Genomic DNA, 15,726 nt, shown 5'->3' with positions numbered 1-15,726 from the left:
TTAGAAGTGCTTGGACAGTTATTAACACGTGTCGTGTCAGTCTTTTGACATTCGAGAATATCCATTTCCAGAAAACATCCTGTGTTGGTTTAACACGAATTAGTAAAGGTTAATTACCTAAACACGTTAATTAATGAAAGAAGAGTAGTCAAAACACTGTCGTTTCCTGCCCAGGACATCACACCCCTACACGCTAAGGTCGGTGAGAAGCATTCTAATCAAAGAATACACAGTCAAGACGCTGACTTTTCTACGAGACTCACGGTATGTAGTCATAATCATCAGTTAACTACATTGTTGAAGGTGCATTTTTATTCAAACTCAATTAAATGAGCAAAACTATACGTTTGTGGACATTTGAGATCTGCCTAGATATGCGCGTTTCGTTTTATTATTCTGCAATCCATTTTTAGTATTACCCGCTGGCCCGGCCCGGCCCGACTTTTCTTGGCCCGACTTTTAGGCAATCCCTAGAAGGTTGGCGTGTAGAAACGAACTCCACGCATAGCTGGAACGAAGTTTGAACTGTAAGGAGCTTACAACACGTTCCCCACCTTCATCGAGAGGTAAACATGTCTGCCAATTCTTGTGAGGTCGATTTCAGCAGGCTAAAATTGTTGATCATGCCACAACGAATTCAAAAACGTCGCCTGGAAACAATAAAAATAGCAGCAAAGAAGAGAGGCGTGCAAACTGTGAGCGAATTAAGGTATGACATTGACGATACTAATGATGATAAAACGAGACGAGTGTTGACAGGACAGTTGCATTGCAACTGCAAGTTGGATTAGCGTATGGACTTGGGTAGAAATTATGCCAGTTGATATAGCAAATACACTCGTTCTCACTAGATACTATTTATAGGTTATCCTTATTTTATCAACATACTTTATCAATATATTATCGTCGTTTTACACACTTCTGTGTCACAAAACCAGGAAGTGATGTTTACTGTTGTCATCCTAGCAGACGATTGTTTTCACATTTCAACATACTGGGTCAGATCAGAGACCATGTGGTCTCTGCTAAGATTCACGCCGTTCACTTGGTTTACATCCACACATTCAAGTCACATCCTCTACTGAACATTCATACTTAATGGAAGTGTCATTTCTGCTCTTCTACTTAAAGGGGCACTGATCTAACGCAATTCCCCGGGACTGGTTGTTGCCTTTGTTATTGTTTTTTCCCAGTGAGTACCCGGATGTATAGCAGAAATCTAGACTAGTTCGCGACCTCTGCTGCGCCATTCGTAAGCGCATTAGTCACTTTTATGAGTAGTAATAAGGGCGTATGGTCACATTGATCAACAAAATGAAATACAGTTTTCGAGATAATAAAGAAATGTAGGTATCTTTGTGAGTAGCATCGGTAATGGTGACGAAGTTTTGATAAGTCACTTGCTTGGTAATTTTGCGATATATATTTCACCTGAGCATATGCTTTTTTATAGTGTGTATATTTTTTTACTGTCAAATGTGTAACACATTTATTAAACGTCTAAATATTCAGTTATTTTATAAAGTGACTGAAAAACATTTCCATCTGTATTATTATGACAACGAATTCCAAACATTTTGATGTTTAATGTCATCACCAAGAGACTGAAAATGTAACGTTGAAAAGTACATTTCTAAGTTGTTTGGCTTTTAATCCTACATAATAATCTGTTGTGATGTGTGTAGGCCCTTTTGATCGTCTTGATCAATCTGGACAGATTTTTTAGTCAAAATGACTGAAATATTTACACATTTTATAAATTGCCTGAGAGAATCACATTTTACAAATTGACGGTAATATATACACGCTTACAAAGGAAAAGACCTGTAACAACAACGACTATCACGCATTGAAGAATTTCCCAACCAAGACGTAGAGAAACAAGAACGAATCGGTTCAAATGAAGGTCTGGAAAACAAAATGCAGATATCATAATTACAACCTACCAAATTAATGTGTATAAGTTTTAGGCAGCTTCCTTGTTCGAGGAATGTATCCGTGAATATCCACAAAAAGGAACAATATCCCACTCGTCTGCAGCTGTACAAAGAAACTTATTCGATGTCACGTGTCTCAGTAACAATCAAATATTTAAAAAGATATATATCGTTTCGGGATATTATAACCCGTGTTCGTTTCTCAACTGATCGCTTGGATTGTTTCAGGTGTTTTACATAGGTGTCAAGTCTCAATGGTCGGCTGAGAAAGCCCACGTGACAACTATTTTCATAGCGTCCACGGTTCCTAAAAATTCCATTGAGTGATAGATAACAATGATCAATCAATCAACATATTATCAGTTAACCCTTTGAACAAAGTATGTTGTTTTTACATCGGCACTTCGCGCCATGATATGAGTGTATTCCCTTTGTTTTAGTAAACCTAGACATGTAAACACTCACTCTTGACATATCCACTGTGCAAGATAACAGTGATTAATCAATCAACGTATTTTCTGTTAATCCTTTGATGACTAGGAACGATCCGTTGATTTACAAAAAAAAGTAAATCAACTGATCATTCATCTTTTGCTGGACTGCCACGTGCATATTACATAACACACATTTCACCTCACTTCAAACCTGGATTTAGATTGAATAATTACCCCAGACACAATAAATGCCAAATGGGAACCTTTGTCAGGTAATATAAGTGGTGCTACCACTAATTGTACCTGTAATAAATTCATTAACTGAGCATCAAGTGAATGACGACAAATACACAAGTGTAGGGTTATACGAGAAAACGTGGATGACAACAAGGGAGTAGTAATCGTATTATCGACGCAAGCCGAAATCCGAAAATGCTTTCACTGCATGGATACTGTTTTTAGTATTAAACTATAACCATCTGGGGTATTTCCAAATGACGACATCCGATGAGCTCCCTTGTTCTTTTTGTCTGTTTGTTTAGGCTGAAGAAATGAATTAACATGCGCCCTTTGTCGAAATCTTTATAGATCACAGTTAACCAATCAGTGTTCAAAAATGCGTAAAACAAATATTGCCTCCAGCCTCCAAGTTTATTTAGCTGTCCTTGCAGACGGTACCCCAGTCTCTGGTCACGCTCAGTTGCGTTGCGTATCATCCGGGTACTCACGGGGGAAAAACAATAACAAAGGCAACAACCAGTCCGTTAGATCAGTGCCCCTTTAACTCTGGAACTGTCGCTATGGTGACATACTGGTACCTTGTTACACATGTATTTGGATAACCATGGCTGTAAGATTGACCCATCGCTTCAGCGACAAAAACAAACTTCTTGACAGTGACATCATCGGATACCTAAAAAATTAGACAAATGATATGTATTGAATGACTTGGATCCAACTTGCTGGATTGACTGGCAATTTGCCACATATCAGTAGTCATTTAAGGTGTATTTGTCATTTGTCATTCATTCAAACTACACCATGTACATAAGACACCCACAGTATTGTCTTTGAAAGTTTCACAGTGAAAACCTGCATTGACTGGAAAAAACTAAGAACTGACTTATGTGATTATGTTTTTCTTTGAAAGCACTGAGGTGACCCATATCGTGACTGAGTTTGAGACAGTGGAGCAAGTTGTCAGAGCACTGAAGAAGGACAACGTTGCGACACTTGGTGATGTGGAAATTGTTTCCCTAACATGGCTCACGGAGTGCTTCAAGGCAGGGAAAGTCAACGTAGCCACAGAAGCCTACAGGCTCAAGCATGAGACATTGGTAATGACAATCATCACAATGTCTCAGACACACATTAGATATTCATGTAAAAATCCATATGCTTGCATTGCATTATTCAATATTAGCTAAATGCATGCAGAGTTCTTTTATTTATGTTTTTTTATTTATGCTTTTGACGTGTTGTATATTTGGAAGACCTACTTGATAAGCAGAATCTCAAGTCACCATCAACCTTAGTAGAACCATGTCATGATGCCCCTATATGTGTTTTTATTGTGAAATTGGCTGAGAAATTGGCTATATTGCTGTGTGTAAATATATATATATATATATATATATATATATATATATATATATATATATATATATTACAGACGTACATTACAATTCTGATTCTGTTGAGATGACATATATGAGACTGCTTCTCTGTTTCATATGAGAAATCTGCATCACTTCAGGCTTTCCTCCCACATTAAGCTGACACGCCGTGATATAACTGGAATACTGTTAAAAGCGGCGTTAAACCCAACTCATTCACTCACTCATATGAGAAATGACACTGTTTCACATGAGAGTGAATGAAAGAGTGAATTGGGCTTAACACCGCTTTGAACAATATTCCAGTTATATCAGTTGATGTGGGAGGAAAGCCCGAAGGGATGCAGGTCAGAGACGTTTACCACTTCAATGATTCCAACGTACATGGGTGTGGTGCTGCCAAACCTAGCAACATAATCATGTTAACCGGCTTTCGAACCCACAATCATAGGTTTCTGGCGTGCCCAAGGGACGCAAGTCTGCATAACAAATTGCAGCGCTATAGACAACTAGGCCACCAGGCCCATGTTTCATATGAAAAATGCTAATATGTTTCATATAAGAAGTGCCAATGTATTTTGTAGGAATCCGCCGATAATGGTAATGAGCCTGAAGGGAACACCAGTTTACTTCCAGAGTGGGCGTGTCAGAGGGACACACCTCTAGAACACCACAACCATCATTTAACTGTGAGCATAAACATTCAAACTGTTCTAACAAATTTGAGGGGATAAGGTTCATAATTACACAATGTCAATATATTACTTTATCATATAATGGGTAGGTTTCTCGGCAGGATAAAGCCAATGGATAAAAACGATATCCGTTGGGGTCATATGCGGATAGAGATGCAAATATCAAAGGTCAAGTAGGGACTACTTTCACTGTTCATAAGCAATCATGGCGTCGCCCTCGTCATTCGGCGATCGAGTCAGAATTAACCATCGGGAATCTGGATAAACTACAGGGATAACTGCTATCATTATCAAAAGCACAGTCTAATACATTGTATACTGAAAATCAGTGTCTAACTGTGACGTAGATAAGGCATTTTATAAGTTTGGGCAACTTTGGAGATATAAATTTCGGGATCAGTAGCCATATCTGTGCTTGTAGATCTCTGCGGCTTGAAACCTTCTCCACACAAAAAAATAGTTGGATTTAGCCGAAATATATTTGAATTGTTACCTTGTTTCGTTTTGTCGCTGTGTGTACATCTGACTACACTTCTTAACGTTATGACAGGACAGACCGACTGTCAACAACGTCTGACCGTGGCCGTGACGTCTCATAGACTAGGGTTAGAGTAGCTTCCCTTTGACAAAGGGCAGTTACTCTAGCGGACAGACCGATGGATTGCCGTGAAAGGCAATTAAAAACAATTGTTGTTTTGCGTTTATGTTGCTTCGCCACTGCATAAGAAATAGATTTCAGTTGGAACTATATTGGCTACTGTCACTGTCCGACTGACACATCACTTACCCTCTGACGTAATAAATATTAATGCGCGCATTCCAGGAAAACTCGCAATGTTTCGGTAATGTTTGTGAGAGAGGGAAAGCGATTTTGAAGTACAGAATTAAAGAATGACATTATATGATAAAGAGGTTATCACGCTTGTGTGTTTGGGGGTGGTAAATATCCTGTATTAGGAATAAACACTATGTATTTAGCTCGCCAAGGCTCGCTAAATACAATGTTTATTCCTCATGCAGGATATTTACCATCCCCAAACACACACGCGTGATAACCTCTTTTTATGTCAACTGGAAGTAAATATTTTTATTGATCCAATACGCAATTATGCCTAATATGAGTGTCAAAGTCTCAACATGGTTTCCAGTATTTTAGGGCCATATCTTAAACACGCAACAAACATTTTTTGTGCCCTTGAACGCAACTACCAGGTGTGAGAAACCCATGCTCATGCACATAAAAGTCTAGGTTGTCCCCTCTACCTCCCCTTCCAAGACTTGGCAGATTGTATCAACTTCTTTGGTGGGCTGCCACGGTGACAATGAGTGAAAAAAAGTATGAGCAAGTCTGTGACCCAAGATTAATTTTGTCCATATGTGTATAATGTTTCTGTGTACATCTTATAAATAAAGGTTTTTATAGCATTAATTTTCAAAATAAATTGTCTTTTTTAGAATAACAGTAAATTACATTTTATGTTGATTAATGTCAAGAACCTTTTTTCTGATATCAGAACAAAAAACCCATTATCTGCCTGTGACTTTAGCCACTAGTCTGAAGCCCAAGTCTAGTAAAAGTCTGTTTGGTCTAGTAAGCTAAGCTAATAAAAGTCCAAATAATAAGGCTAAAATCGACCGTAAATAATTTTAAGAGCCATGTTCGGACCAGCAGACTCAAAAGTGTTTGGTACTGACTGCATTATGTCTGCATCACGCTGGTATCTGACAACATGGTGGGTGTTTTAGGCTGGTATCGAGACACTACAGCTTTACTCTGAGTTACGAGATCTGGACCAGGACTACAGTCGGGCATTGGCATTCCGCAGGGCATCGTGTGTGCTCAAGTGTCTGCCCTTCAAAGTGACAGACGTCTCCCAGATAAGCAACATCAAGGATGTCGGGGATCATGTCAAGAGAGTTGTAAAGGTAGGCTGACGTCTGATGTCGATTATTGAAGTCTTTACCATTTACTAAGTCATTGTAGTCTGTAACAGTGTAATTAAGAGAGAGTTGTACTTACTTACTTTGGAGATTTAACATGCGCTTTCCGACTGATGCGTATTTCGCACACGGAGAAAGTTGTTTTATATAATAGAAGTTATATCTTTTGCATCAATCTTTCAAGCAAGTGAACATAATTTACATGAACTCTGTCTGTTGCCCAAATTATCATGTGACTTTTCAATTTTAATTTTTAAATTCCTTTAGGACCAAACAAAAACAAATCTTGTTTTTATGAAGTAATCCTTTAGTTAAATTAACCTGAATTTTTTTCACCTGCATACAAACAAAAATATCTTTAACAGAAGAAAACATAATTGACATAGCAACAAATATTTCAGGTAAAGTTTCGTTATGCATTATGTATGTAACACTGCATCTTTCATGGCCTTGAACAAAACAATGTGACCTATATCCTGTGCATGTAAACTGAGGGAATTGGAAAGTCCAGTTTAGAAGTCAGCTGTGTGTAACCTTTGCTTAATTAAACAGTTTGTGTTCCATCTTGCAGGACATCCTAGAAGATGGATCTTCTGCAGAGGTTGATCAAATTAATAATGGTGAATGGTTTAACAAGATGAAGGTATTAAAACTCTTCTCTCCAGCAGCACAGTTGTAACTGCAGATCCGATTAGTGATATTGGCGAACCCCTGGTGTCATGACTGTTTCCGACCACTGGCGTGGAGTCATCCCACACACATCCTTACCTTGTCATTGCCGAAGGGCGGGAGTATCCCACAGATGACATCCTTACCTTGGAGTCATCCAACAGATGACATCCTTACCTTGGAGTCATCCCACACACATCCTTACCTTGTCAGTGTAGCAGGGCGTCGAGTCATCCCACAGATGACATCCTTACCTTGTCAGTGTAGCAGGGCGTGAAGTCATCCCACAGACATCCTTACCTTGTCAGTGTAGCAGGGCGTGGAGTCGTCCTACAGATGACATCCTTACCTTGTCAGTGTAGCAGGGCGTCGAGTCAACCCACAGATGACATCCTTACCTTGTCAGTGTAGCAGGGCGTGAAGTCATCCCACAGACATCCTTACCTTGTCAGTGTAGCAGGGCGTGGAGTCGTCCTACAGATGACATCCTTACCTTGTCAGTGTAGCAGGGCGTGAAGTCATCACACAGACATCCTTACCTTGTCAGTGTAGCAGGGCGTGGAGTCATCCCACAGACATCCTTACCTTGTCAGTGTAGCAGGGCGTGAAGTCATCACACAGACATCCTTACCTTGTCAGTGTAGCAGGGCGTGGAGTCGTCCTACAGATGACATCCTTACCTTGTCAGTGTAGCAGGGCGTGGAGTAATCCCACAGATCACATCCTTACCTTGTCATTGTCGCAGGGCGTCGGATCATCCCACACACATCCTTACCTTGTCAGTGTAGCAGGGCGTGGAGTCATCCCACAGATGACATCTTTACCTTGTCAGTATGGGTGGGTGTGGAGTCATCCCACAGACGACAGCTTTACCTTGTTTTACAACTGGCTTAACCTCATGGACAAGCATGTCTGACCTTGGTTGGAAGGTCTGTTGTTCAGATCTCATCATGGAACTTGGAAATTTTATGATTACTACATGTTCAACCCCTGGATCAAGTATTGGTTGATTATTTCAGACATGTGGTTGATGTCCAGGGGGAACAGTTGTTGCAGAAAGGCCACCCTGTTCTACATCTTATTATCCTTATTATTTTGACAAGTAAGTGTAAGTGAGTATGGTTTTACACCACTTTTAGCAATATTCCATCAATATCACGGCGGGGGACACCAGAAATGGCCTTCACACATTGTACCCATGTCAGGAATCAAACCTGGGTCTTTAGCGTGACGAGCGAATGCTTTAACCACTTTGCTACATGACCACCCTGACAAGCAGGATGAGCTTCAGGAATGGATTCCTAGCTCATCTCATGTTATGGATCAGATTAAAAAATTAAACTTAAATGAATCAAATAGATTGTTTCTTTATGTGTGTATTGATCTCCTCCAGCTGTTTACTGCTGTGTTTGGTGTGGGCCCTTCCACCGCCAAGAAGTGGATTGAGAGAGGATGGACATCCATTCAGGATGCTGCTTGGGTGGAGGCTTTGTCCAAAGACTGGAGAGTCAGATGGGGTGAGTGGGTGTGTCAGTGGGATGAGTGGGTGTGTCAGATAGGATGAGTGGGTGTGTCAGTGGGATGAGTGGGTGTGTCCGTAGGGTGATAGGGTGTGTCAGTGTGGTGAGTGGGTGTGTCAGTGGGGTGAGCGGAAGTGTCAGTTGGGTGAGTGGATGTCTCAGTGGGGTGAGTGGGTCTGTCAGTAGGGTGAGTGGGTGTGTCAGTGGGGTGAGTGGATGTGTCAGTTGGGTGAGTGGGTGTGTCAGTAGGGTGAGTTGGTGTGTCCGTGGGGTGAGTGGGTGTGTCAGTGGGGTGGGTGTGTGTGTCAGTGGGGTGAGTGGGTGTGTCAGTGGGGTGAGTGGATGTGTCAGTGGGGTGAGTGGTTGTGTCAGTGGGGTGAGTGGGTGTGTCAGTGGGGTGAGCGGGTGTGTCAGTGGGGTGGGTGGGTGTGTCAGTGGGGTGAGTGGGTGTGTCAGTGGGGTGAGTGGATGTGTCAGCGGGGTGAGCGGTTGTGTCAGTTGGGTGAGTGGTTGTGTCAGTGGGGTGAGCGGTTGTGTCAGTAGGGTGAGTGGGTGTGTCAGTGGGGTGAGTGTATGTGTCAGTGGGGTGAGTGGGTGTGTCAGTGGGGTGAGTGGATGTGTCAGTGAGGTGAGTGGATCTGTCAGTGAGGTGAGTGGGTGTGTCAGTGGGGTGAGTGGATGTGTGTCAGTGGGGTGAGTGGATGTGTCAGTGGGGTGAGTGGGTGTGTCAGTGGGGTGAGTGGATGTGTCAGTGGGGTGAGCGGTTGTGTCAGTAGGGTGAGTGGATGTGTCAGTGAGGTGAGTGGGTGTGTCAGTGGGGTGAGTGGATGTGTCAGTGGGGTGAGCGGGTGTGTCAGTGGGGTGAGTGGATGCGCGGTTGGGTGAGTGGATGTGTCAGTGGGGTGATTGGGTGTGTCAGTGGGGTGAGCGGATGTGTCAGTAGGTTGAGTGGGTGTGTCAGTGGGATGAGTGGGTGTGTCAGTAGGGTGAGTGGGTGTGTCAGAGTGGGTGTGTCAGTGTGGTGAACGGAAGTGTCAGTGGGGTGAGTAGATGTGTCAGTTGGGTGAGTGGATGTGTCAGTAGGGTGAGTGGGTCTGTCAGTAGGGTGAGTTGGTGTGTCAGTGGGGTGAGCGGATGTGTCAGTTGGGTGAGTGGGTGGGTGTGTCAGTGGGGTGGGTGGGTGTGTCAGTCGGATGAGTGGGTGTGTCAGATAGGTTGAGTAGGTGTGTCAGTGGGGTGAGTGGATGTGTCAGTGGGATGAGTGGGGGTGTCAGTGGGGTGAGTGGGTGTGTCAGTGGGGTGAGTGGATGTGTCAGTTGGGTGAGTGGGTGTGTCAGTGGGGTGAGTGGATGTGTCAGTTGGGTGAGTGGATGTGTCAGTGGGGTGAGTGGGTGTGTCAGTGGGTAGAGTGGATGTGTCAGTGGGGTGAGTGGGTGTGTCAGTGGGGTGAGTGGATGTGTCAGTGGGGTGAGCGGGTGTGTGAGTGAGGTGAGTGGGTGTGTCAGTGGGGTGAGTGGATATGTCAGTAGGGTGAGTGGATGTGTCAGTGGGGTGAGTGGATGTGTCAGTGGGGTGAGTGGATGTGTCACTTCATTGAATATAGTGTCTTTTTCTGAACATTGGACACATTTGTTTTTTCAAATGAGTAAAAAGCATTTTTACAACTTGGGGATAATTATCCATTCAATGCCAATGTCGGCAAGTGTAACTGCAAGTAAATTGCAAATGATTCCGTGACATTTGATTGGCAAACCAAAGTATTTTTTTGCCTTTATGTTTCCATCAACCGAAATGGTAGTAGACCACACCGACTAGTCATGCTAAGGGACCACTGTACCTTAAGTGGTTGATTTAAAAAAAGGGGCAGGGCTAATGATGTCTCTGATTTTGTATTGTTTTCTACAGTGTCTTCGTGGCTATGATTGAATAAGCTGTCAGGGAAGTTATTATTGTTGACATATTTATTTATGGAAATTGTGCACACCGGTTCTTAAGTTTATATGTCCATAATTGCAACTATCTCATGCCACATGGGCCTTGAACCCGAATGCATTTAAAGCTGTGATGCAACACCATGAACCGAGAAACGATCCCCTGTCGTCCAACCTCGTCATGTTGCACAATGGACAGCATGCAACAAGTTGGCATAAACATTGATAGTAGCACTGTTGAAGTCTCGGGACATTTGCATATTCTGTCTTCAGATGTTTTTGTATTAAGTTCAGGGTGTGTGGTGGGGTTGTAACATTTTCATTAAAAAGCTGGATACATCAATTGTTGAACTGATCACCTGTTATGACTAGCAGCGTAGCTCACACAATAACAACAAACACATTTTGAGAAAAAATATTTCTACAAATGAGAAACTTAAACAAATAAGTGGTAATAAACATTGAATATATCATTATTATCACAGAACCATAAAGGTAAGTGTTGTGATTTATTCTTATACCTCAGTGGTCGTCTCCCGTTGAATGGCCACACACTCGGCTGGGGAAAAGGGGGTAACATTAAGTTCCCATGTATAATATGCCCCCCTAATTTTGGAGTGGAAAAAAGTGTGTTTTATACATGAATAAATACGGTAGCACATTTGAAGTCTATACATTGACTGTTGTATACTGTAGGGCTGGCGTTCCATGAAGAACTGCAGTCAAGGGTGGAGAGACCAGAGGCTGACAACTTCACGGCCATGGTGAGAGCTGAAGCTCAGAGCATCCTTCCCGGCACAACAGTCGAACTCACTGGTGGCTTTAGAAGGTATGTGCCGCCTTTGAAGTTCTTTTTGTCAAAACTCTATTTCACATGTCCTCGTGTCCTTTACTATGTTTCCATTTTTGGTCGGTTTTATTGAGTTGAATTTTTGTAGCAAAATTGTAGCATTTGGAAGTGGCTCAGATTTATAGCCCTCATTGGATTTATTTTTCCTATGAACAATTTAGTAGTCTCGGGTTAACTGACTAGCGTGAATGTCAAAGGTTGACTTGCAACTCACTGATGGTACTCAACTTTAGAAGGTACATGCCGATATTAAAAAGGACCTACATGGGAATGATTCAATCACACTTTCTTCGTCTGGTTTGTCTGGCCCAGGCTCATGTTAAGATTTTGTCTAAATTTGACTGCTGCTGCCTGTCATTTTTCTGTGGACTATTATGCAAAGATTATTGACATGAGAGGATATCCTTCCATGACCTTTGTATAAGTAGCCCAGGCAATTGACAGGTCTTGATGAGGTTAAAGGTCAAGGTCACGAGAAAGAAAAAAATTACTAACTGTTGTAGTAGTACTCCCCCCCCCCCCCAAATATTAACACTTTTATCATTGAACTTGGTTTATACCAGTGTGACCCTGCGTTGAAAGATAAGTCAAAGATTAAGGTCAGCATTGAAGTTATTCCAAAATATTGTTATATCTTTCTCAGTGTATCTCTACAGGCATGAAACTATATTCACATATGTCTTTAATCCTACTACTTCAAATGTTGATGTCATGTCTATCAAAGGTCAAGGTTATGTTTGAAGTAATTGTGAAAAGTGACTGTATCATTCATTATTCCTTACTAATCCTGAGGTATTTGTTCTATCTTAAGAAGTTTATTCAGGTCTGGATGTAATATACTCAGACTGAAAATTCTTAGTGGAATGTTATGATTTGGGGAACTTTGAAGAAATGACAGTGAAGTAGCGGCTTCTGTTTTTTTGCAAGTATGTGAAAAAACAGAAGCCGCTACTTCACTGTTTTTGGGGACAGGGTGTAAGATAGGATTTCCTGGCATTGACATCATATATTTAGGGGCAAGAAGACTCACCTGATCAATATGCCAATTAGGAGATAAACATACTGTGTTTTCAATGTAGAGCTTGGTGTGTCTGTAGATTGAGTCCAGTCTTTTGAGTGGGTTGTCAATGTGAATTACCGAATCGCCAACAACATCCTTAAAACAAAATATGGCGCTGTATATGCTTAAGCAGTTTGTTTACCCCGTAATACTTCACTTAAACATATGACAGGCATTGAAAGCATATAAGCACGGCAACTTGGAAACTAACATGAGGTGGGCCCCCCATAAAGAAAACTAAGCAAGCTTTGCAAAGCTTTCGTTCTATGCCGCACGTCACCATTATGACGTCATATCGCTCATTGTGACGCAAAAGATATGACACCACAGTCGTATATAGAAAAGCGCCAAATTCCAAGCTTTCTGTTGTCTCCAAAACTTATTTATGTCATGTTTTCTGTGCAAAATGTATTGCCACAACATTGTATTTTGTAGCCAATAATTGTATATTACTATTTAAATATGCCTACTGACAAGACTATTTAGTACTATTTTATGAATATTAGCTTTCGTGGTGATGCGGCCGTTAAACCAGCTGTTTCAATGAGTGTTTATTGTGATTTAATGGCCTCTGATTGACCAATCAGAATCGAGTAATTTCCCACTTCATGGTTGAATATGTGATATGCAAGCCTGTGTTTAGGGGCAAGAAGACGGGTCACGATGTGGATCTGCTCATCTCCCACCCACGGGAAGGAGCGGAGGTGGGGCTCCTGCCCCGACTACTGAAACAGCTGGAGAAGCGAGGATTTATTCTGTGTGGTAGTCATGAAAGGAACTCTTTCACCGAAGATGTTCTCAAACAGGATTTCAAACTCAGTCTGCGTGGACAGCTAGACCATTTTGAGAAGTGGCTTGGGATTTGTAAATTTCCCAAACAATTCGCGACCACCCAAAAAGGACATGATGATGTACAGGAAGTAGCAGGTAAGACTGACGTTTGTAGCAAACTGTCTGGAAGTGTGGAAGAGGATTATGAGCCTAAAGTCAAGCTACGGAAACTTGGTTGTGTGGGCGAGTGCCCCCGGAGTGTTGCGAGTGAGGAAAGAGACTGGCTTGCCAGGAGGGTAGACCTGATTGTGGCACCCCATAGTCAGTATTACTACGCTCTGGTGGGGTGGACAGGCAGCAAGCACTTCAACAGAGACCTGAGGCTGTACGCGACACGGGTGCTGGAGATGAAACTCACGTCTCATGGACTGTACAACATCAGCCAGGTAGGAGTGAGTGAGTGAGTTGTGTTTAATGCCGCTTTTAACAGTATTCCAGTTATATCACAGCGTGTCAGCTTAATGTGGGAGGAAAGCCGGATGTGATGCAGGTCTCAGACGTTTACCACTTCGGTGAAACCCACGAGCACGGGTATGGTGCTGACAAACCTAGAAACATAATCAGGGCGAACCGGGATTCGAACCCACAATCATAGGTTTCTGGCATGCCCAAGGGATGCGACTCTGCACAGCGAATCGCGGTGCCTTAGACGACTGGGCCACCCGTGCCCCCCAGCCAGGTAGGAGGAATGTTGGAATGGCAGGGTAGTGTTGATATATACAGGTTAATGTTGGTATATACAGGGTAGTGTTAGTATAACAGGAATGTTAGTTTATAAAGGGTAGTGTTAGTATAACAGCAATGTTGGTATATACAGGTTATCTTTTCCAAGTGTGACATGTGTTAACGTTTATTTGTATTTCAGGTTAGTGTGGTGTTTGTTTATTCCTATTGTAGAGTAGTTTAATGTTTGTTTATTGGTATTGCAGGGTAGTTTAATGTTTGTTTATTGGTATTGCAGGGTAGTTTAATGTTTGTTTATTGGTATTGCAGGGTAGTTTAATGTTTGTTTATTGGTATTGCAGGGTAGTTTAATGTTTGTTTATTGGTATTGCAGGGTAGTTTAATGTTTGTTTATTGGTATTGCAGGGTAGTGTGACGTGTTTATTGGTATTGCAGGGTAGTATGGTACCGGCCAGCAGTGAGAAGGAAGTGTTTGACAACATGAAGATACCTTACAGGGAGCCGGCACAGAGAAACTGCTGAGTCAGCATCAACAATGCTGAAAGTCCCTTGCAGGGATGTACTGCCTTGGCCTCTCAGGGGAGGGGCATCTCAGGGAGAAGGAAATTTCCCAGATCAGTTCCAGGCATGGAAAATGGAGGTCTGAGCTGGACCACTGTGACTGATTTGGCATCTACTTGTGCATCCTTTCTCATATCGTATTTGCATTGGACACGCTAGTTTGAGAATGGTGAAAAACCAGACTGTTCCTGCATCCTGACATCATAAACCAGATTTTTGTTGTCAGAACATTTTGAATGAAATAGGGATTTTTTCAATTCTTATAATTGGTATGTCTGAGTGCATAAGAAGACTGTTCACTACTATTAATTTATTATATGTTTGTTGGTTGTTTTTGTCATTGTCAAATACTGTCAGATGTTTGATATATTTTGTCATAATAACACAAGGTCTAATACAGTATAGCCAGTAATATGTTTGGTATGGTTCCTTAATTTTTAGAATTCGAGTGACATGAGCAGCGTAAGACATTGACACTAGGCCTGTAGTCCTTACCAAACTGCCCAATAGTTTATGTATAAGGATTACGAGAAATTTGCCATTTGGAAGGGTTTTGCTATATGTTACCATTGTAAGGACTAGTGGACAAAAAAAGTTAGTTTCTATCGCTGTCTGAGTTAACTGAGGTTTCCCATTTCAGGCAACCAGGGTTGACTAGAGTTATCCTTGGTTAACCAGTGTTAATCAAGGATGACAAATAGAGAATCTCACCCGAGTGTCTTTTGATATCAAATATATCAACACGAGTTGATAAAAGTGGAAACATTCCGAGGCTTGCCGAGGATTTTTGCCACTTTTATCAACGAGTGTTGATATATTTGATATCAAAAGACACGAGTGTGAGATTTTATTTATCATCCAGCATCATTCTTTCAAATTTTTCAATTTGTAGACAGTAATTAGCAGTGTCTTCAGTGTAAAGAGTACTGCAAACAGCTTCAGTAGCAGAGCCATTAGTGATGTCATTTGATTGTGACGTCATGGTAACCAGTGACGT

At 41.8% G+C, this 15,726-nt stretch overlaps 1 protein-coding gene across 2 annotated transcripts; it reads left to right on the top strand.

The window, feature by feature from the left end:
* Positions 1-546: 546 nt before the first annotated feature.
* On the top strand, positions 547-15,141 carry LOC124138105 (DNA nucleotidylexotransferase-like). Of its 2 annotated transcripts, none has more exons than XM_046504641.2 (9): positions 547-709; positions 3,522-3,708; positions 4,572-4,676; positions 6,429-6,608; positions 7,195-7,266; positions 8,686-8,809; positions 11,440-11,572; positions 13,297-13,870; positions 14,604-15,141. In XM_046504641.2, the coding sequence occupies exons 1-9, from the start codon at positions 573-575 to the stop codon at positions 14,688-14,690; spliced, it is 1,599 nt and encodes a 532-aa protein (XP_046360597.2). In that variant the 5' UTR covers positions 547-572; the 3' UTR covers positions 14,691-15,141. The 2 variants fall into 2 exon arrangements, with proteins under 2 accessions (XP_046360597.2, XP_048249214.1); XM_048393257.1 differs by lacking the exon at positions 14,604-15,141 and adding an exon at positions 14,164-14,258.
* Positions 15,142-15,726: the final 585 nt, after the last annotated feature.

This window comes from Haliotis rufescens, unplaced genomic scaffold (genome assembly GCF_023055435.1).
Source record: "Haliotis rufescens isolate VD_foot unplaced genomic scaffold, xgHalRufe1.0.p SCAF_12, whole genome shotgun sequence".
NCBI classification, from domain to species: Eukaryota; Metazoa; Mollusca; class Gastropoda; order Lepetellida; family Haliotidae; genus Haliotis; species Haliotis rufescens.
Note: the sequence above shows the minus strand (reverse complement) of the source record. Positions and strands in the feature narration are given on the sequence as shown.